The 19,921-nt window shown below is 40.9% G+C and overlaps 7 protein-coding genes across 9 annotated transcripts; 4 read left to right on the top strand and 3 right to left on the bottom strand.

Annotated features, from left to right (window-relative positions):
• The first annotated feature begins 570 nt into the window (after positions 1–570).
• LOC109641376 (gamma-crystallin M3-like) lies at positions 571–2,361 on the top strand. The gene is made up of 3 exons (XM_069532567.1): positions 571–741; positions 835–1,077; positions 2,011–2,361. The coding sequence occupies exons 1-3, from the start codon at positions 733–735 to the stop codon at positions 2,281–2,283; spliced, it is 525 nt and encodes a 174-aa protein (XP_069388668.1). The 5' UTR covers positions 571–732; the 3' UTR covers positions 2,284–2,361.
• Positions 2,362–3,130: 769 nt separating this feature from the next.
• On the top strand, positions 3,131–6,036 carry LOC109641381 (gamma-crystallin S-1-like). 2 transcript variants are annotated; one of them, XM_020105828.2, is made up of 5 exons: positions 3,151–3,290; positions 3,451–3,693; positions 5,073–5,141; positions 5,223–5,465; positions 5,668–6,036. In XM_020105828.2, the coding sequence occupies exons 1-5, from the start codon at positions 3,255–3,257 to the stop codon at positions 5,941–5,943; spliced, it is 867 nt and encodes a 288-aa protein (XP_019961387.2). In that variant the 5' UTR covers positions 3,151–3,254; the 3' UTR covers positions 5,944–6,036. The 2 variants fall into 2 exon arrangements, with proteins under 2 accessions (XP_019961390.2, XP_019961387.2); XM_020105831.2 differs by lacking the exons at positions 5,073–5,141; positions 5,223–5,465; positions 5,668–6,036 and adding an exon at positions 4,113–4,766 and having other exon boundaries at positions 3,131–3,290.
• A 1,558-nt stretch (positions 6,037–7,594) lies between these two features.
• LOC109641379 (gamma-crystallin M2) lies at positions 7,595–8,467 on the top strand. Its single transcript, XM_020105827.2, has 3 exons — positions 7,595–7,697; positions 7,798–8,040; positions 8,130–8,467. The coding sequence occupies exons 1-3, from the start codon at positions 7,689–7,691 to the stop codon at positions 8,400–8,402; spliced, it is 525 nt and encodes a 174-aa protein (XP_019961386.1). The 5' UTR covers positions 7,595–7,688; the 3' UTR covers positions 8,403–8,467.
• A 2,194-nt stretch (positions 8,468–10,661) lies between these two features.
• LOC109641384 (gamma-crystallin M1-like) lies at positions 10,662–11,572 on the top strand. Of its 2 annotated transcripts, XM_020105835.2 has the most exons (3): positions 10,662–10,800; positions 10,905–11,153; positions 11,250–11,572. In XM_020105835.2, exons 1-3 carry the CDS (start codon positions 10,792–10,794, stop codon positions 11,523–11,525), a joined length of 534 nt encoding a protein of 177 aa, XP_019961394.1. In that variant the 5' UTR covers positions 10,662–10,791; the 3' UTR covers positions 11,526–11,572. The 2 variants fall into 2 exon arrangements, with proteins under 2 accessions (XP_019961394.1, XP_019961393.1); XM_020105834.1 differs by lacking the exon at positions 10,662–10,800 and having other exon boundaries at positions 10,872–11,153.
• A 2,003-nt stretch (positions 11,573–13,575) lies between these two features.
• On the bottom strand, positions 13,576–14,508 carry LOC109641389 (gamma-crystallin M3-like). The gene is made up of 3 exons (XM_020105840.2): positions 14,360–14,508; positions 14,002–14,241; positions 13,576–13,907 (listed from the first exon to the last, which is right to left on the bottom strand). The coding sequence occupies exons 1-3, from the start codon at positions 14,372–14,374 to the stop codon at positions 13,629–13,631; spliced, it is 534 nt and encodes a 177-aa protein (XP_019961399.1). The 5' UTR covers positions 14,375–14,508; the 3' UTR covers positions 13,576–13,628.
• Positions 14,509–16,591: 2,083 nt separating this feature from the next.
• Positions 16,592–17,699, bottom strand: LOC109641390 (gamma-crystallin M3-like). Its single transcript, XM_020105841.2, has 3 exons — positions 17,543–17,699; positions 17,038–17,280; positions 16,592–16,939 (listed from the first exon to the last, which is right to left on the bottom strand). Exons 1-3 carry the CDS (start codon positions 17,552–17,554, stop codon positions 16,664–16,666), a joined length of 531 nt encoding a protein of 176 aa, XP_019961400.1. The 5' UTR covers positions 17,555–17,699; the 3' UTR covers positions 16,592–16,663.
• Positions 17,700–19,005: 1,306 nt separating this feature from the next.
• On the bottom strand, positions 19,006–19,908 carry LOC109641385 (gamma-crystallin M3-like). Its single transcript, XM_020105836.2, has 3 exons — positions 19,754–19,908; positions 19,413–19,655; positions 19,006–19,324 (listed from the first exon to the last, which is right to left on the bottom strand). Exons 1-3 carry the CDS (start codon positions 19,781–19,783, stop codon positions 19,049–19,051), a joined length of 549 nt encoding a protein of 182 aa, XP_019961395.2. The 5' UTR covers positions 19,784–19,908; the 3' UTR covers positions 19,006–19,048.
• Positions 19,909–19,921: the final 13 nt, after the last annotated feature.

The following is a 19,921-nucleotide window of genomic DNA, read 5'->3' as shown; positions in this document are numbered from 1 at the left end:
GTCCCTTTTTAAAATTTTATTTTCTAAAATGTAAAAAAAAAAACATTCTTCAGTCTCACAATGTTAAAGAAAGTTTCTGGATTCTGAAAATACCAACATGTAATGAGTTGTTTTCTGATTCACATCCTTCCACCAGGTTTTGTGGAGATGTGCTCAGTTGTTTTTGTTTAATCTGGTTAACAAACAAACAAACTGAGTGACAGGGATGAAAACGCAACCTCCTCTGATTTAATCTGGTGATGAACGAGTCCTCGTCCTCTCTGCCGATCTCAACCACACACACGTAGATAATCTTATTTATTAAACTGTTTTGATGAATAAAATCCACATCGTAGAAAATTCCACACGTCAACAGAGACAATGGTTTTTTAGCGACACACAATAAAAATCAGGTTCAAAACATATTCAGGTTGACCTGGAGTTATGACTTCACACATCAGCGTCACGGTCTCGAATGGAGTGAATTGTCCCTTTTGAAAACAAACAGGAGACGGTGACAGAGCTGATTGGCTGATGGTTCCAGTTCCTGTCGCTGCTGTGGCTCTTGCTGGAAGCTGAGCTCTTGACAGAGGACGTGACAAACGGGAGCGGAGCGACTCCTGTAGAGTCTGTGCTGACACCAGGCCTCATCACAATGACAGCACACACACAGCTCACACACAGAGGACGGTATATAAACATGGAGGCTGCGTTCAGGGGGACGAAACAGAGGATTGACCCACAGCATCCAACATGGGGAAGGTTTGTGTCTTCTGAACGTCCAACACGTGTTTTCATCTTTGTGGATCGTCGTGTCGAGTGAGACAGACTTTCTCTTTTCCTCTGCTCCACCAGATCATCTTCTACGAGGACAGGAACTTCGAAGGCCCTCACTATGAGTGCATGAGCGACTGCTCCGACCTGCACTCCATGTTCGACCGCTGCCGCTCCATCCGGGTGGAGAGCGGCATGTTCATGATCTACGACCGTCCAGGCTTCACGGGGAACCAGTTCTTCATGAGGAGGGGGGACTACTCCGACTACCTGGGCACGACCAGCATGAACGACTGTGTCAGGTCCTGTCGCATGATCCCCATGGTGAGGCCCTCTGTAAACTAACATACACACTGTACTTCATACAATACTACATCTGTGTAATAGTACTCAACAATATCAAGGGAAATAAAAACAAAGATTATGACACATTATTAAAGTGAGACATGAGCATGTTTAAAAGGTTTATTGATGGTAAAATACTTATCAACAATAAGATGAAGATATATTTATATTCTGAAATCATTGATCGTCTGTTTATACATAATCTGGAAGAATACACTGTGTGTTTTAAACTATTGATTGATTTACTGTTTATTAATGATAACAACATTTTAAGGGTTTGTGAGTTCAGATTCAGACTTTTTTATTTTTTTACATTATAAACTTCTACTTTCACGAATCACCCGAAATGTTTATGGAACACTTTGTGTTTATTCTTACGCAACTTTCTGTGCATTTTTAACTGCAGCTGTTTTCAGACTGAAACGTTCTGGAGGTTCCGTACACGAGTCAAATGTTTCACACAGGAAGTTGAAATTCTACATGTACGCTTCGGGTCGGGTTTGTGGTTTGAAGAGTCTCGACAAACTTAAGTTTTAGTTCCGTCCAAGTTATCAAAAGTTAACTTTGCCTAACTTGTTTTCTCATGTTGGTTTAAAGAGTTTTACACTTTCTACTTTGGAGTTATAGCAGCCAGTGAATTTAGCTTAGCATGACACAGCTCATTTATTTAATATGTTAAAAAAACAAAGTGTGAAAATGCCGATTAACAAATTAAATTTCATGAGGGGGTTTTCAAGTATTTAATTTTTAAGCAGCACTTGGTTAATTAGTCTTAATTCTAAGTTAAGATAACGAGCTCCTCCATGTGTGGAATCAATCTCTATCGAGATAAAGATCTTTGACTTCAGGGTTTGTAAATGAGAATGAACACTTTGCCGGGATGTGACACTTTGACCTTCCGACCCCCCTCAGCACCGCGGCAGCTACAAGATGAGGCTCTACGAGCACTTCGACATGAGCGGCCAGATGATGGAGCTGACGGACGACTGCCCCAACCTCATGGACCGTTTCCGCCTGTCCAACTTCAACTCCTGCAACGTGATGGACGGCCACTGGCTGCTGTACGAGCACCCCCACTACAGGGGGCGCCACTACTACCTGAGGCCCGGCCAGTACAGCAGCTTCAGCGAGTGGAGCGGCAACAACTCCAGGATCAGCTCCGTACGGCGTCTCACGGATCTCTAAAGACGGAAAAACGGTTCTTGTGAAGTGTCTGCTCTTTGCCTTGTTTCACACGCTGAATAAAATGGCGTCAGTGCTCAAGTGTTTTCAGTTTTGTTCTTGCTCCCTGCGGTTGGAGGGCATGTTCTCCCAGGAGGACGTGACGGGGTCTTGGCCCGACGTGCTGACCCTCCTCAGCGGACTGAATAAAATACTCCAAGCACTGACACTCAACCACACCGAGACTCGAGCGTTATCTATTTAGAGCTGGACCGAGGTCTCTCTGCACATTTCACCCAATTACTTTTCTTTTTTTTGTGTCAATGTTGAATCTTCAGGTTGATTCGTGTCGTCCAATGTCCTGGTGGAGGGTTTTGATTTGTTTCCACATTAAATGAGCAAATATAAATATACAAAGGAAAACTTCATACAATATATTATGCAAATACTGTTTATGTAGCTGGACAAAAACATTCATCTCCACCAGGGGGCAGTGGTAGAGAGTTGGAACAAATAAGAGTACTGCTTGTACTTAGCAGTACTACACTGTACAACAAAGACTCAGTTAGATAATATTATATCTTCTATAACATGATAATAATAAAAAGGTATAAGGTAAAGTCACTGTTGACGATGTTACGGACACAAACACGAAATAGATTCAAATCCTCATTATTAAAACAGAAACAACAAATTAAATTTACTGGGTAAAAGAATAGGTGAAGAATATCCAAACCGGTGACATCGAAGAAAATAAAAGATCACGCTGTAATTTCAAAAGTTAGATTAAAACACCAGCCATTGTTTCATATAAAAAAAAAATCCTCTGACCACATCACAAGACCGAGCGCACACTCCTGCTCTCACCTGCACAAACATCAGAGCGTTACTCCTCTTCAGGAACAACTCCCGGGTATTTCAATATGAATGACACGTGCAGAGTCTGCACTTCACGTCCGCTATATATGTGACAGGTGGGAGTCTTCGGAAGCTCGATGATCACACGGGGCGCAGCGGCCGTCATGGGGAAGGTAAACACCACAGCTCATGTTGATGTGTGAAGCAAACAGGCCTCCAGGTTTTCACAGTTTGATTCTCTCAATTAAAGGACGAGGACTAAATTGTCCCGGAGGAGAAAATGACGAATTACATCGTGACTCACTCTCTGAACGTTGTGATTTCCACGTGTAGATTATCTTCTACGAGGACAAGAACTTCTCCGGGCGCCAGCTCGAGTGCAGCGATGACTGTTCGGACCTGATGTGCCTCCTCAGCTGCTGCAACTCGGTCAGAGTGGAGAGCGGCTGCTTCATGATCTACGAGAAACCCAACTACTCCGGAAACCAGTACTACCTGAGGAGAGGGGAGTATCCTGACTTCCACCACTGGATGGGGGTCAGCGACGCCGTCAGCTCCTGTCGCCTCATCCTCATGGTGAGACACAGTTACACGTATGACAAAAAGTTACATGTGTATGTTAGTTACGCTAAGGAGGTTATGTTTCCGTCGGCATTTGTTTGATATTTAGCAGGATTACGCAAAAACTACAAAACCGATTACTGTGACGTTTTGTGGAGGGGAGGAGCATGACCCAAGGATGAGGCCGTTAAATGTTGACGTTAATTATAACTCAATGCTAACAGCTACAAGGTCGTCAACAATGCTGTATGACATCAGTGCTAACATCCACGTCATGCTAACACGATCTCAATTACGCCGCCGGCATAATGACGCTTAGCAGGTTCAATGTTTGAGATCATCGTTGTCCTTCTTTCAGAAACTTAAAGGACAGAGGACACAGATAAAATCTGACTGACAGGTTGGTTGAGTAACTGATTCCCGTCTCTAACCAGGAGCCCGGCTCGTTCAACCTGCGCCTGTATCAGCGCCTGGAGTTCGGAGGCCAGATGATGGACCTGGTGGACGACTGCCCCAGCGTCATGGACCGCTTCCACACCAACGACATCTTCTCCTGCAACGTCACCAACGGCAACTGGCTCTTCTACGAGCACCCAAACTACAGGGGCAGGATGTACCTGATTCGGCCCGGGGAGTACAAGAGGTTCAGCGAGTGGGGGGGCAGGAGCGCCAGGGTCGGCTCCATCAGACGCATCATGGACTATTGATCCCAGATCTGTGTGGAGGGTCTGGAAAGGCCTCCTGTTCAGATAGTGGCATGTAAGACAATTAGGAAGTACAAAGTACTGCAGTAATACTCTGAAGCATCACTAAGCGTACCTGAGAGTAAGAGTAAGAACACTTGACATCAGGAGGGACTCGTGAAAAAGACTCATTGCAAAGAACTCACCTGAAACCACGAGGAACAGCAGCAGAACATTCCTGGAACCTGATCCGATACTTCTGACAACAAGAATTTTCAAAATGGAGTCGTCACGTTCGATTCAAAAACACGTCGGAAACCGAGATTGAAATCAATTATATTATTTGTATGATGTGTTGGAAAATGTATGTTCTCCATCTGAAGTAAAAACTTACATCTTTTTCAAGTCGCTTCATGTCCAGATTATTTGATAAAACATATTCTGTGTGATGGATGGATCGTACAGATGATCATGTGTCGGCCTTTGTTAAATATCAGTTTGATCTTGCTGATGCAGGACGCCCTCCATGCATCAGACCATTGTACGGTGGCATTTTCGGGAGGAAATTGTGATGAACATGGAGGAAAGAACAAAAACTCATCACACCCCCCACCCCCGGATTCATCATCACTGTGAGGGATATATTTGAATGACAATACTTTATGCTGTGCAATCACCCGGCCGCCCTTTCTTTCTTCTTTTTTTATAAAGCACAGTGGCTTGGCTCAGGGACAGCAGTCACCGGTGATGCAGTCTGATGCCAACATAGCCATGGGGAAGGTAAAGGAGACTAAACGCTGCTGTATTCTACTGCAGGATTGATTTGGTTTATTTATTTTTATGCAACCGTTGCTTTCGCAGATCATATTTTACGAGGACAGAAACTTCCAGGGTCGCTCTCACGAGTGCAGCAGCGACTGCGCCGACCTTCACTCCCTGTTCAACAGATGCAACTCCATCAGGGTGGAGAGCGGCTGCTTCATGGTCTACGAGCGCCCCAACTACATGGGCAACCAGTACTACCTGAAGAGAGGGGAGTACTCTGATAACCAGCGCACCATTGGCATCAACGACTGCGTCAGGTCTTGCCGTATGATCCCCCAGGTAGGTCGCAGAGCTGGTTTTCAGGTTTCATTTGAAAGTTATGTTAGAATATCGATAAATATTCGACCAATGTCGTGTTTTTGAAGATGTTAAGCGCTTGTTCTTTAAAGATTAAGAGTTTAAGTATGAGTGATGATTTCTGGACAACTATAAGAAGCGTTGTTTGTACCATTGGCAGTAACGGTTTTCTATCCTGTGCCAGCACCGAGGTTCCTACAGGGTGAGGCTCTACGAACGCTCCGACATGTCTGGCCAGATGCACGAGCTGGTGGACGACTGCCCCAACGTCCAGGACCACCTCAGCATGTCCGACTTCAACTCCTGCAACGTGATGGACGGCCACTGGCTGCTGTACGATCAGCCCAACTACAAGGGCAGGGCGCACTACCTGCGGCCCGGAGAGTACCGGAGATACAGCGACTGGGGGGGCGTCAGCCCACGGGTCGGTTCCCTCAGGAGAATCACTGACTTCAACTGAAGTCCAGCTTTGTTTCAATGCATCTCTGCCCCGAGTTCAACTGTCGTGTTCCCTGAATAAACTTCAGCTGCTTAATAAAACGTTAATGTTGTATTTTGGGTTTTTTGCCAGTTCTGGTTTGTCGTCTGCACTTCACATCTCAAGATTTGACAGTGACCAGAATTATAATCTTCTAAAATACTTATATTTATTATATATAATAATATAATCTCTCCTCTTCAGTCACAACACAGAAAATCTCTGCTGTTTGGAGTAAAGAACATATCGACATCTGTTTCTGTGGCAGCAGAATTCACACACACAATTAGTGTTAACCACAAAACACTACATGGAAAGTGTGAGAGAGGGAAGTGAAATGAAGAAGTGATTCTGATTCATGAAGTCTGATCCAACAGCAAACCACAGAATACAAAGTAAAAAGTAAAAGATCAGGATGGATCTGTTGAGGCAGGTGAGTAATAATATAACAAGCAGTATGAGATGAATATAATTATTATCATATCTTACATATAAAACAAAATAAAACTATAAAATATGAGAATCGTGGTTGTCCTAATATTAAAAAACACACATGTAACAATTAAAGACAGATTTTTTTTTTAAATGATAAAATTTTCTAATTAAATTAAAGTAAATTAAAGTTTCGTGTGTTTGCTCATAAGCTCCTTTTAAATATCATCCATTAAAAATGCAAAATGACAAATATAATGTAATATTGATTAAAAAAAACACTACAGACATCAATACCATTTGAACATTATGTGCATTTACATTTTAAGACTTTAACAACCTTAGTACTTATAAATAAAGTAATTTAAAATACAACTAGTACTTAGTAACATAATTGTTACGCTACATAAACTAGCACAGAAATCATCCAGTTGAGATACATATTGTATATATATATATATATCTATATTGATATATATGTGTATTTACAATATGACACAATAGAAAATATTTTTCAGTGTAGGTATATATGAGCAATTTAATGAAGAGATGAGTCACAGAACTTGGTGGATTCTTGTGGAATAAAACAAAATATAAAATAAATATAGAACAAGATTTAAGTTATAATGTGTAATTATAATAGTATATGTAATATTATATCTGGATTTGATGTTGGGATGACATGCAGATCTCATAAAGTGTTTTCAAAGTGGAAATGATGCTTGAAGGAGTCAAACACGGCCGCTCAAGGGAACTGTCGTCCACCGTCAGACGCTGAAACAAAACCATCCTGCAGCATCTGAGACCGAGAATCAAAGGTCGGAAAATGAAATAAAAGTTTGTTCCAGCATCTAATAAACACACAGATCACACAGAGTTCATCACAACTCTGTGCAGTGTCTCATAAAACCTTCATGTCCAGGGCAGCGCACAGAGGAACAGCACAGAACACACTTATTTATTAGCAGTGGGGCTGCTCAGGTAGAGCGGTGGCGACAGTGAATGGCTTCCTGTGCGGTTACGCAACATATTTAATGCCAGAGGGCTTTTCCATATTGTTCTGCAGCCATTGTTCACTGGATGTGTGGATACCATACTAGTCTTTTCCCTTGTCCATGCACGTCAAAACACTAAACCGCTTAATTATTTATCCCCCTTTTTTTTCAAATACAAATCCATATTTCTCACCAACAAAAAGGTAAACATGTACCGGAGAATTTGAATAACAATGCTTTGTTTGTGGAGAGGTGGTATAAAAAGCCCTGAAAACATGGGGAATCTCTCCAACGGAGACCATGGGCAAGGTGAGTACTGTTGTTCCTCTGCTCAGATTAAAAGTCATCTCATTTCACGTGGAACACACGTCCTCCAACATCAGGCTCGTGTTACTTCCTCCGCTCACAGATCATCTTTTACGAGGACAAGAACTTCCAGGGTCGGAGCTATGAGTGCAGCAACGACTGCACGGACCTTCACTCGTATTTCAGCCGATGTAACTCCATCAGGGTGGAGAGCGGCTGCTTCATGATCTACGAGCGACCCAACTTCATGGGCCACCAGTACTTCATGAGGAGGGGCGAGTATCCGGACTACCAGAGGTGGATGGGCTTCAGCAGCTGCATCCGCTCGTGCAGGATGATTCCATTGGTGAGTCCGTTCATATATACGCCTTAAGTTTGAGTGAAGTCTGAGTGAGATTGTTGACCGCACAATCTATTTTTCCCACGGTGCCTCAGTACCGAGGCTCCTACAGATTGCGTATCTACGAGAAGCCGGACTTCAGCGGCCACATGATGGAGTTCATGGATGACTGTCCCTGTGTGTCTGACCGTTTCCACCACCGCCACGTCTACTCCTGTAATCTTATGAACGGCTACTGGATCTTCTACGAGTACCCCAACTACAGAGGCAGGCAGTACTTCCTCAGACCTGGGGAGTACAGGAGGTACCGCGACTGGTGCGCCACCTGCGCCATCGTCGGCTCCTTCAGGAGGGTCACCGAATTTTAGCCATCAAGCGAAAACCTTGCTGTAAATACGAAACACTTTGTTTATTAAAGATGTTGAATTTTTAAGCCTCCTTGTGAAAGTGTTTTCATTGGTTTCTCACACGCCGGCGCTGAAAGGCCTGATGGGTATTTTGTTGCGGGGCCTTGAGTTGAGTAAAATTAGCCTTGAACGAGCTGCTCACACTTTAACTGTGTGGTCACAACATGTTGTATTTACTCTGTAATGACTGTGATCCAGACGATTCAATATGCACTTTAATAAAAAATAAAATACCAAACAACTGGGAAACACTTATCAAGTCATTTCCTCTGTAGTACTTGTACCTGTGTACTGTGTGTAAATCAAAAAATCATTATGTAATATTATAGTTTCCTTGTTACACAGTTACTTACTATAAACTATTAGAATCCCTAAATAATTAGCTCCATATTTCCTGTAGATAAATTAGTTAAAGACATGAAATAATTGCTTTTTGAATTCCTCAAAGTTAAAAACATTAAATACTTTTAACATGCTATTAAAGTATGTTCATGTTTTTAAGTAGTGGCACAAAAAGTTAACTGCAAAATTAAACTTTAAGACATTATTTACTTTTACTGAATTCAATGACGTTAAAATAGTTTCAACTTTTATTATATTCCACAAATAACAACAAAATATTTGAATGAATGAATTACTTGAGCAGCAGGACCTGGATCCATTCACAACTGTTTATTATTTTTATTTTATTACCATCACAGAACTGGAACAGTTCTAATGTGAAATCCGATGTGACAGAATAAACACTTTAGATTGTGACAGTGATGAAAAACAGGTTTTAAGTTTTTCAATATTATTTATTCATTTACACTTAAATGTCCTTAACGTCCCCTTCATCATTCGGTGTTTGCATTCGTGTGTTGTTTCCTTTGAGCTTCATGAGATTAAAAGAGTGAAGCTAACGCATGTTTCCTTCCAGTTCATCTGAATTTAATACATCTGGTGCAAAAACACGACTCTTAAAGAACAAGTGACCCGTGATGTTTGTTTGTTTCGAGCACATGTTCAGCTTCAGCTGAGCAGAAGTTTATTATCAATGTTTTCACAAATTGCAAATGAACATTAAAATATTTTATGTGGACCCTCAGGAGCCTGCAGTGGTTTGTATATATATATATATATAAATGTAATAAAAATAATAAAGAAATCAAACCAACAACTATGTCATCATGTCGTAGTTACTGAACCCCTGTGCTGAAAAATGTTATTTTACCTGATGTGTTTTTTAAATCCAGATGATGAAAGAAAGAACCAATAAACTATATTGAATAAGTAAAAATCTTTATCAACTTGTTTACAAAGTGTAAAACCTGCAGCAGCAGCGACTGAACACATGTATGATGTTAACATCCACTTTACACACAATCCTTGTTAATTTGAGGAGAATCATCACAAACATTTCACATTATCAGAACAATGTTTGATGGATTTTTGTTTTCACATTCACTATTTTCATTAAATATCTGCTGTCAGTTGTAATAAAGTGGATTCAACATATAAATCTGACAAACATCAGTAAATAAACACTGGCTCATATATTATATATATTTTTAACTATCATGTCATGTCAATGTATTTGGGATTAAGATAAACAGCAGATTTACACAGACATCTTCCTCCAGTATTACAGAAGCAAAACACTAAATAAAAAAAATCTACTTCTGCATTTCTATGAATCCTCTCCCAGCTCTTCTCGGTCTTCGTGCATCATCTATTCTTAAAACGTCTTTAAACAGCACATTGGACACAAACAGCATTTAAATTAATATATTGTCAAGTTTCCGCACACAAATATTAACTTTTTCTAAATGTGCAGTTTCGGTACAGGTCGACTCTTCAGTCGTTTATTCTGTGAAAACACAGATTCTCTAAACAAATGTTGATCTTTTCAGATTAAATCTTGAAAAGGTTTTTTCTTATCAATGGAGGGAAACTTGTGAAAACGGAAGGATACAAAGTCGGTGTATTCATTTCTTCATACTAACTGGATATCTGCGCAGGTTCTGGGTCTCTCATGGGTTCGTCAGAGACGCGGCCCGATGTCACGCTCGCTCCGTCAGTGAGGATCAGACCATATGTGCAGAACGTTCTGACCGAGAATGGACCACACATAAAGCTTTTGCTTATAACAGACAATGCACATGACCGCTGCCAGAAATGTATGGATGTAGAACAATTGTTGCACATTCATAGGCCCCGTTCAGCAAAAGTCGTACTGCTGACTCAGCAGCTTTCCGCATTTGAATAACAACACGTCGTGGGCCCCGGGACCTTGTATAAAAGGGCCCCGGAATCATGGAGTTAGCAGAGCAAGTTGAACCATCCACCAGGAACAACCTAAACCACCATCATGGGCAAGGTAATGAGATGTTTTCTGATCTTCTCACATATTTTCTCAGATTTCATCCAGCGAAATCAAACTAAATCCTCATGTCACCGTCACGGTCCTCTCCCCTGTTTCAGATCACCTTCTACGAGGAGAGGAACTTCCAGGGTCGCTCCTATGAGTGCATGAGCGACTGCTCCGACATGACCTCCTACCTGAACAGGTGCCAGTCCTGCAGGGTGGAGAGCGGCTGCTTCATGGTCTACGAGCGCCCCAACTTCATGGGCATGCAGTTCTTCCTGAGGAGGGGCGAGTACCACGACATGCAGCGCATGATGAGCACAGGGATGATCGACTCCATCAGATCCTGCAGAATGATTCCATTTGTAAGAGACCTCACCGGCATTGCTTCCTTTTTCTTGATGAATCTAAACGTTGTTGGTTTCAGCCGACCTCACGCTGTCCCTGTTTTGTCTTAACAGCACCGCGGCCAGTTCAGGATGAAGATCTACGAGAGGGAGAACTTCGGCGGTCAGAGCAACGAGCTGCAGGACGACTGCGACAACATCATGGAGCGTTACCGCATGTCCGACTGCATGTCCAGCCACGTGATGGACGGCCACTGGCTGATGTACGAGCAGCCCCACTACAGAGGCAGGATGATGTACCTGAGGCCCGGAGAGTACAGGAGCTTCAGGGACATGGGCATGAGCAGCAACAGGTTCATGAGCATGAGGCGCATCACCGACATGTGCTAGACTTCTGTATTTGACATCAGTAAATAAAAATCATGTGTAATTCATAACCATGTTTGTCAGAAGTTTTCTTTCTCCAAGTGGTTTGTCCTGAATTCTGAAAACAACATGTTGGCTAGATGTGTAAGATTCAGGTGAGAGGGAACAAGAGACAGAAATTTAATGTAGAATAATCCTCACGATGTTTTCACGAGTTCATTTCATCTAAATTGTACAAACTGTAGTTTTCTTTACCCCAGAAAAAACCCTTTATATTTAAATACTTTATATTTACATGGAGGGGACCCTCTCTACGGAGGCCGCCATGTTTTTTACATTAGTTTTTTACAAACTAAAACTTTTTGAGTTTTTATGACGACTGAAGCTTCCACAGGTTCTTTCTCATGTTTGGAAGGAGAGGGTGAGGTGAGGGGTGTTCAGCTGCAACATGACACTTCAACACTAGGTGTCACTAACTTCTACACACTGCACCTTTAAATCCAATCAAGCTGCACCAAATTTCATTTCACAAACTCATAGATATTAGTTCTCTGAATATTTTCATATCAAGATTTATGAATAATTCTCCAGATAATTCGTGAAAACACACAACAACAACAAAAAACCGCTGATTCAGCAATTTTAATAAAAGTGTGAAAAAAGAAAATCCTTGATCCAGCCCCTGATCTCGATGCACAACGTAATGAGTTCATTCCTGGCCCACAATGCATCATTCTCAACTGTTTAGTAGTAATTTGTCCAGGACAAACAAACAAACAAACAAACAAACAAACAAACAAAAAAAGGCTGATTTAAACATAACCTCCTTGGCGGAGTTCACTATCAACTCTGAGGAGAAAATAAAAAATCAATATCAATACGTACAATATATAGTGTGTGTATATAATATGTAATCTAATTCACAATATAAGATATTGAATTTACATATAAAAGGAACCGTTGATGGTTTTTAAATTCATCTGATCATCGTATAAGTTCTTCTTGGTCCAGTTGTCAAAGTTGAAGAAAAGTGGGTTTAAATGTTGTGACTGTCTCTGGAGTTGTTACGTCACGTGTCTCTTGTAGTATAGTTGCGTCAAAGTATTCTATTTGTAGTATTTTTTTCAGTATAAATGCAGTTGTGAATACATGATGTCTGCGTTAAATCATAACTTTTCATCATGGCGGCTGCGTAATCTGACGAAGCCTCCGTCTTTCATTCCTCTAACCAACGTGTTGAAAGGTTTTCCTGATAAATTGGTTTGTTTCTCTTTCTGTATAGAAGTTTATGAGTATGTGCATCTCAGAATAAAAGCTGAATTCAGATGACCTCACTGGAATATGTTGTTTTCATGATGAGTAAATTCTGAATATTCTGAATAATTCTGACTCCAGAATGTTTGATATATTTGGTTCTGTTACAAAACCACAACAGCAAAGAGTTTTTTACGCAAAATCAAAAGGTTGAGGAGATTCCTGTGACTCCCACTGAAAGCGAATTGTTCCATAGACAAAAGGACAAAAGGTAAAATGCTGCATCTTTCTCATTGTGACTCACAAAGTGTCAGCGGCTCTTTCAGGTTCATTCTAATGTTAATCACTAGTTTTTATTTTTTGTCTTTTTGAAATCAAACTTTATATGTTTTTCATTTATAAACAGGGAGACGAGCTTTAACCTCCGGACTGATTCTGTTTGATTGATTAGTCGTGTTTCAACAATACAACTAAAATCTAATTGAGTAATTGCTGGTAAATATTTATTGTTGAACATTAGTTGAATGAGCAACAAAGATTAATTTATAATAATATGTGATAAATACTTTTTGCTGGTGAACTTTTCCAAACAAAGTAGAACCAAATAGTTCAGGACTGAATCAAACGAAATCTCTCGTATCCAACACATCTATATGCAGTTTAGAATACACAACATGAATATGTATAAATCTGTAATCTGTCAAATTTAGTTTGTATATATATATTTATTACTTTTATTATTATTTTTATTTTCCACTTATTTTCCATAATTGGCTGATTCAGTGATTGTAAACTGTTGTTGTCAGGAATAAGTGAGAGATTCTTTTAAAAGAGAATTCTTTTATTTAAAACTTTGCTTTATACTCCGGTGCTTCAATAACAGGAATCCATGATGCGCCTCATGCTCATGAACCTGGTGCCGCTCATGCCCATGTCCCTGAAGCTCCTGTACTCTCCGGGCCTCAGGTACATCATCTTGCCTCTGTAGTGGGGCTGCTCGTACATCAGCCAGTGGCCGTCCATCACGTGGCTGGACATGCAGTCGGACATGCGGTAACGCTCCTGCATGTTCTCGCAGTCGTCCATCAGCTCGTTGCTCTGACCGCCGAAGTTCTCCCTCTCGTAGATCTTCATCCTGAACTGGCCGCGGTGCTGCAAACGGAAACGAGTGCATATTAGAAACAACAGAAATCCCTCTTCAGATATTACATCAGCTTCCTCTGGTCATTTGAAACTGCGTCAGTACCATGGGGATCATGCGGCAGGACCTGATGCAGTCGCTCATGCCCATGCGCTGGTAGTCGGAGTACTCGCCCCTCCTCACAAAGTACTGGTTTCCCATGTAGTTAGTGCGGTCGTAGACCATGAAGCAGCCGCTCTCCACCCTGCAGGAGTGACACCTGCTCAGGTAGGAGGACATGTCAGCGCAGTCGCTGCTGGTCTCATAGGAGCGACCCTGGAAGTTCCTGTCCTCGTAGAAGATGATCTAGAGGGGGATGAATAAAACCACACACCGTTAGACCCAAAAGTATAAATATCAAAATTTTGTTTTTTAAGCTTTTTACGATAAAGATCATATTTCAGAAGTGAGGAGCTGTTCACACCTTTCCCATGGTCATGGCTGCACTTTTACTGTTTTGGCTCAAAGGACTGCACAGTCTTCTCCACGTCCCCCTGCTGCTTTTATATCGGACCTCACAGCCCAAAGAATACACGACTCCATTGTTCAAACTCCTGACAGAGCAACATAAAGCAGAGGCCCTCGTGCACGCCTCAATTCAAAGTGACCTTCAACACACGGTGATTTGCGGTGGTTGCAGGTTGTGAGAGGAGGCCCAGCTTTGCATTGTCTGTCGCTGCTGAACAATGCAGAGCGTGTTTTCCACAAACATACCTTTATGTGACGGCTGCGTTAAACACGTTTCCCCGAATCGAATGTTTCTAATCAGTAAAACAATGAACCGTTAACATTACTTTAATCTAAATAAGATAAGTTCACGCACGTGAGCGATTAGACTGATGAAAATGAACGCTGGGAACGACACAGTAAACAGTAAACAAATCATTTCCCACGATGAACTGAACTGACTAAAAACTTTCTAATAGATTTTTAATAATCACAACTACAGACCAGATAATACGTCGCTGTCTTTTGATTTTGTTTTATTCTCAACTCAATCTTCAAATGATGAAATTTATTAATATAAACATCTGATTAAAGTTCTGGAAGCTGCATTTAAAAAGCACAGTTGAATAATAATAAACTCAGAACATTTATACACATGATGATATGTGACACAAACAATTTAAACTCAAACAAGCTCTTTATGGTTTAATGTTTTTATTTTATTTCATTGTTTCTTTCAAGTCCGTGGCACAATAATTATCTGATGTTTGGAATTTAGCTGAAAACATTTGAATTGTTAATATTTACTCACAAATGAAGCAACGCAATGTGCGCTACTCCAATCATGTGACACACTTCATGTGACATATGTCATGTGACACACCTCATGTGACATATGTCATGTGACGCACCTCATGTGACACATGTCATGTGACGCACCTCATGTGACACACGTCATGTGACGCACCTCATGTGACACACGTCATGTGACACACCATCACAACAGTCTACAATGGGGTTTGATGCTGTGAGGAGGTTTAAGTTTCCTGGTTAAAGTGAAACTGAGCCTTGACTTCTGAACTACTTTAACTTTTATTTAACAACAATAATTGTTCACATGTTTATATTAACAAACCTTTTTCATTTATTGAACTTAAAATGTCACGAATGTAATTTAACCCCTTGACTCTGCTCAGCGAACACTCAGACCTCTGGTGGTTTTGCTTCTGTACGAGAATTAACGCGGATCGTACGAGTTGATTTTACAAATAGTTAAATCAGAAATGCAACAACATAATCAAACAGCTCTTCATGTGTTGCTAACATTAGATTCACCTCGGAGCTAATCCAACGTAGCTTCCTCAGCTGTTCGACCGATAAGAAACGAGCCCCATCCGAGCTTTTCTGCAGAAAAACATTTCGACGGGATTTGTTCTTTTGGTTTCTAACAAATCGAACAAACCTTTTTGACGGCGTCAGGGTTGTGTGGGTTTGTGTTGCATCATGTAAAATACGAGGTTTATAACGAGATATTCAGATATTAAAGAAACACGCTAACACTAACTTTAGCTGAGCAGCAGCGCCCCCTGCAGCCACATGTGGGGATAGATTCTGCTGGGCTCTGTGGTTTATATGTAGAGAGAAAAACAAAGTGTAATTCTTCATATTTTAACAGTTTCCTGCTGAATATTGGAGATAAACTCTGTTTTTTTAACGACTTCTAAGTCTTTTTAACTGATCGACAGTTCAGCTTTACTCTTTAACTTATTATTATTTTTTCATCCTGGTACATTATGTTATATTTTATGTGAAAAATCAATGTGGAGCTCAACCTTCTGTTTTTATACTCAAAGTTACGATTCAAATGTTTTTCTGAAACATCAGCAATAACCTTTACCAGGTGATTTTATCTACAACTTAAATTATAAAACACTTTTTTGATAATTTTACTTTCATCTTAATTCTTAAAAAGACGAACAAAGACATGTTCGGTCTTATGTCGCTTTAAATGCCTGTGTTCTTTGTGAATGACGTTTGTGTGATGTGGAAATTGACAGTATGACATTAATGAGGTTGACTTGGACGCTGCTGTCGAGGATAAAACCAGTCATCAGCCAGCAAGTGTTTTTCTAATGTGTATTCAAATGTTGCAATCAAATTACACAATATACAAACAATCAAATCAAATTAATAGAAGACCAACATTCAATATTGTGAATGGATGTTGAATTTGGAAAAAAAATCCACTTTATTTATTTAAACAGAAGATGAATCTCTGAAGTTAACAGGAATCATTGATGCGTCTGATGGAGCTGAATCTCGTTCCATCGTATCCCATGTCCCTGAAGTTCCTGTACTCTCCGGGCCTCAGGTACATCATCTTGCCTCTGTAGCGCGGCTGCTCGTACATCAGCCAGTGGCCGTCCATCACGTTGCAGGACTGGCAGTCGGACATGCGGTAACGGTCCTGGATGTTGTCGCAGTCGTCCTGCATCTCGTTCTTCTGGCCACCGAAGTTCTCCATCTCGTAGAGCCTGATTCTGTAGGAGCCTTTGTGCTGTTGCAAAAACAATACAACAAAACAAGCGGTTAGTCGTTTTGATCGGAACCTGTGTAGCTCTCTGTGTTTCTTGATTTTTCTGTTTGGCGTCGCACCATCGGGATCATACGACAGGACCGCACGCAATCGCCGAAACCCATCATGCGCTGGTAGTCGGAGTACTCCCCTTTCCTCAGGAAGTACTGCTGACCCATGTAGTTGGGGCGGTCGTAGACCATGAAGCAGCCGCTCTCCACCCTGCAGGAGTGACACCTGCTCAGGTGGGACGACATGTCGGCACAGTCGCTGCTGGTCTCATAGGAGCGACCCTGGAAGTTCTTGTCCTCGTAGAAGATGATCTGAAAAACAGGACAGGTTTGTGTATTTAGCTAATTAATCCAAACCGCGATGTAAATGCTAAACACTGCAGCGAGCAGTTTCTGTGTATTCTCTTGACCGAACATCTCTTTCAATTCTTTATCTCGTGTATTTTAATGCGTTGTAAATCCATCTGCAGGCGCTGAACTAAACTTACAGAAAGACCAGTTTAAAAAAAACACGACCTGAATGTGTTTAAAGATCATAAAAAACAGCCGGTACCGTTAGGTATGAGAGACTCACCTTGCCGTGCATGGTGGCTGATGCTTTGAGTGACGCTATAGCATTTCTAACCTGGATTTAAACCTTTTTTATACCGAACGCTTCATCAGAACAATTGAGGGAAGAATTGTATGGAAGCCATGAGTCAGCAGCGTGCAGTGCTCTGGTCCCTCTGTTCGTGAATGCTGATGGGAGAAGCTCTTTATGCCTCCTCTCACAGGCTCGTTCTAGATTGAACGTCTCCTGTGTCGGTCATTTACGCTTTTTAAAATTGCAATAATATCTAGATGCTGTCTGAAATAGAATCTGAAATACGATCTGAAACATATGTCAGAGAAAAAACACAAAAGTACATGTACAACTTTAGTTTTATAACAATTTCACTGCTGGGCTGACTTTGCAAACTGTCGCAGTGGACGTACGTTATCTTTATACAAAAGTCAGCATTAATTCTGTGAACGACAACTAAATGTATTAATCTTAGATTTAAAAACTATTTGCTTTGTAAATGTTCCTACACACGACATCTTCATAACCTTATTGTTTGTGATACGGTTTGTTCATATATTATAATATTTGACGATGTGTAATGCAAACCAATACGTTTTCTCTACAGTATTATTATTCACATTGTGGAAGTGTGTTATAGATGAGAATCATCCTCCATCAGGTCAATGATACAGAAAAACTCAGAAACCATGAATTATATTTGAAAACATTTATTGACATGAGTTTATGCATCCAAATGTTTCATGACGCCTTCTTGTCCAGGTCTGTTTGGAAAATTGATTTGAAACCACAATCAAGCTTTTATCTGATCCAGTGACATGAATATTCAAAAAAGTTCATATTGAAAAGTATTGGACATAACTTGAATTGAAACATGGCAGGTTTGGCAGCTACTCCATAAATATGATGACGTTTAAAACAATAATCTCAAAAATGTAATATGAATACATTTGTTTTTATACATTTATTGAAACTATATTGGCAGGAAAGGTCCAGTTGTATGTGCATTTATTAAAACAGCCTCATAACCTGTGGCACAGATTAAGAATTTATATAATTCACTATAATTAATATAATTTATATCTCAATGTGTCAGTGTGTTTGATTTACAATGAATTACATTGGCCTCAATTGCAATTTGTGTAAATAAATGAATTTATTGGATTTTGAATAAAAACATTTCATTTGATTTGTAGTTTTTTATGCAGTTTGAGTTGATCATGTTTTTCAACTGTTTCTTTTATATGTTGTGAACATGCCTGTTCTGGCAGCTGTTGATCATTTGAATACCTTTTTATTATAATGTGTTCTTCTTCTAGCCGTGGATTTTATTATTGTTCCTGTGAAGCGCTTGGTAACTTTGTTTTTGATAAGTGCTATACTACACAAATACAGTTATTATCATTGTTTGTAATCCTCATTGCATTGATTCAATGTGTGAAATCAAACCACAGAAAAAGAGCAGAAAAAAGTCCTTTTTGTTTCATCTTTCAGTTTTTTATTTCAAAATGAAAATATTTAGCACATGTCGGTGATTCTCTTCATGCTCATGAACCTGTTGCTGCTCATGCCCATGTCCCTGAAGTTCCTGTACTCTCCGGGCCTCAGGTACATCATCCTGCCTCTGTAGTGGGGCTGCTCGTACATCAGCCAGTGGCCGTCCATCACGTTGCTGGACATGCAGTCGGACATGCGGTAACGCTCCTGGATGTTGTCGCAGTCGTCCATCAGCTCGTTGCTCTGACCGCTGAAGTTCTCCCTCTCGTAGATCTTCATCCTGAACTGGCCGCGGTGCTGTTAAAGGCACAGAATAATTCATTCAGTTAAAAAAACATCATCGTTCTGTGGATTTAAAAGTTGCATCGCTGTGTTTGAAACTCACCATGGGGATCATACGGCAAGACTTGATACCACCGCTCATTCCCATCATGCTCATGTAGTCGGCGTACTCGCCCCTCCTCATGAAGTACTGGTTTCCCATGAAGTTGGGGCGCTCGTAGACCATGAAGCAGCCGCTCTCCACCCTGCAGGACTGGCACCTGTTCAGGTAGGAGGACATGTCGGAGCAGTCGCTCATGCACTCATAGGAGCGGCCCTGGAAGTTCCTGTCCTCGTAGAAGATGATCTGGAAAAAATCGTGAAATTTAGATTTCAAGTTGAGTTCGATTACTCTCCGTGAACTTTTAAAAATTATTTTTTACCCCCAATAAACCAGAAGCTTACCTTGCCCATGCTCATGTCAGTGGTGGTCATACTTGTAGGTGAGCTGCTGCTGTTGCTACTGCTACTGTTGCACTGCTGTCCTCTCTGGTTTAACCCTTGCTTTTATACAGGACCCAAACCAGCGGGGTCAGTGGGCCCCCTTTGTTTAAAGCCCTGACCCAGCAGCCT

Source organism: Paralichthys olivaceus, chromosome 10, assembly GCF_024713975.1.
Source record: "Paralichthys olivaceus isolate ysfri-2021 chromosome 10, ASM2471397v2, whole genome shotgun sequence".
Lineage (NCBI taxonomy): Eukaryota > Metazoa > Chordata > Actinopteri > Pleuronectiformes > Paralichthyidae > Paralichthys > Paralichthys olivaceus.
This window is presented reverse-complemented; position numbering and strand designations above follow the sequence as displayed.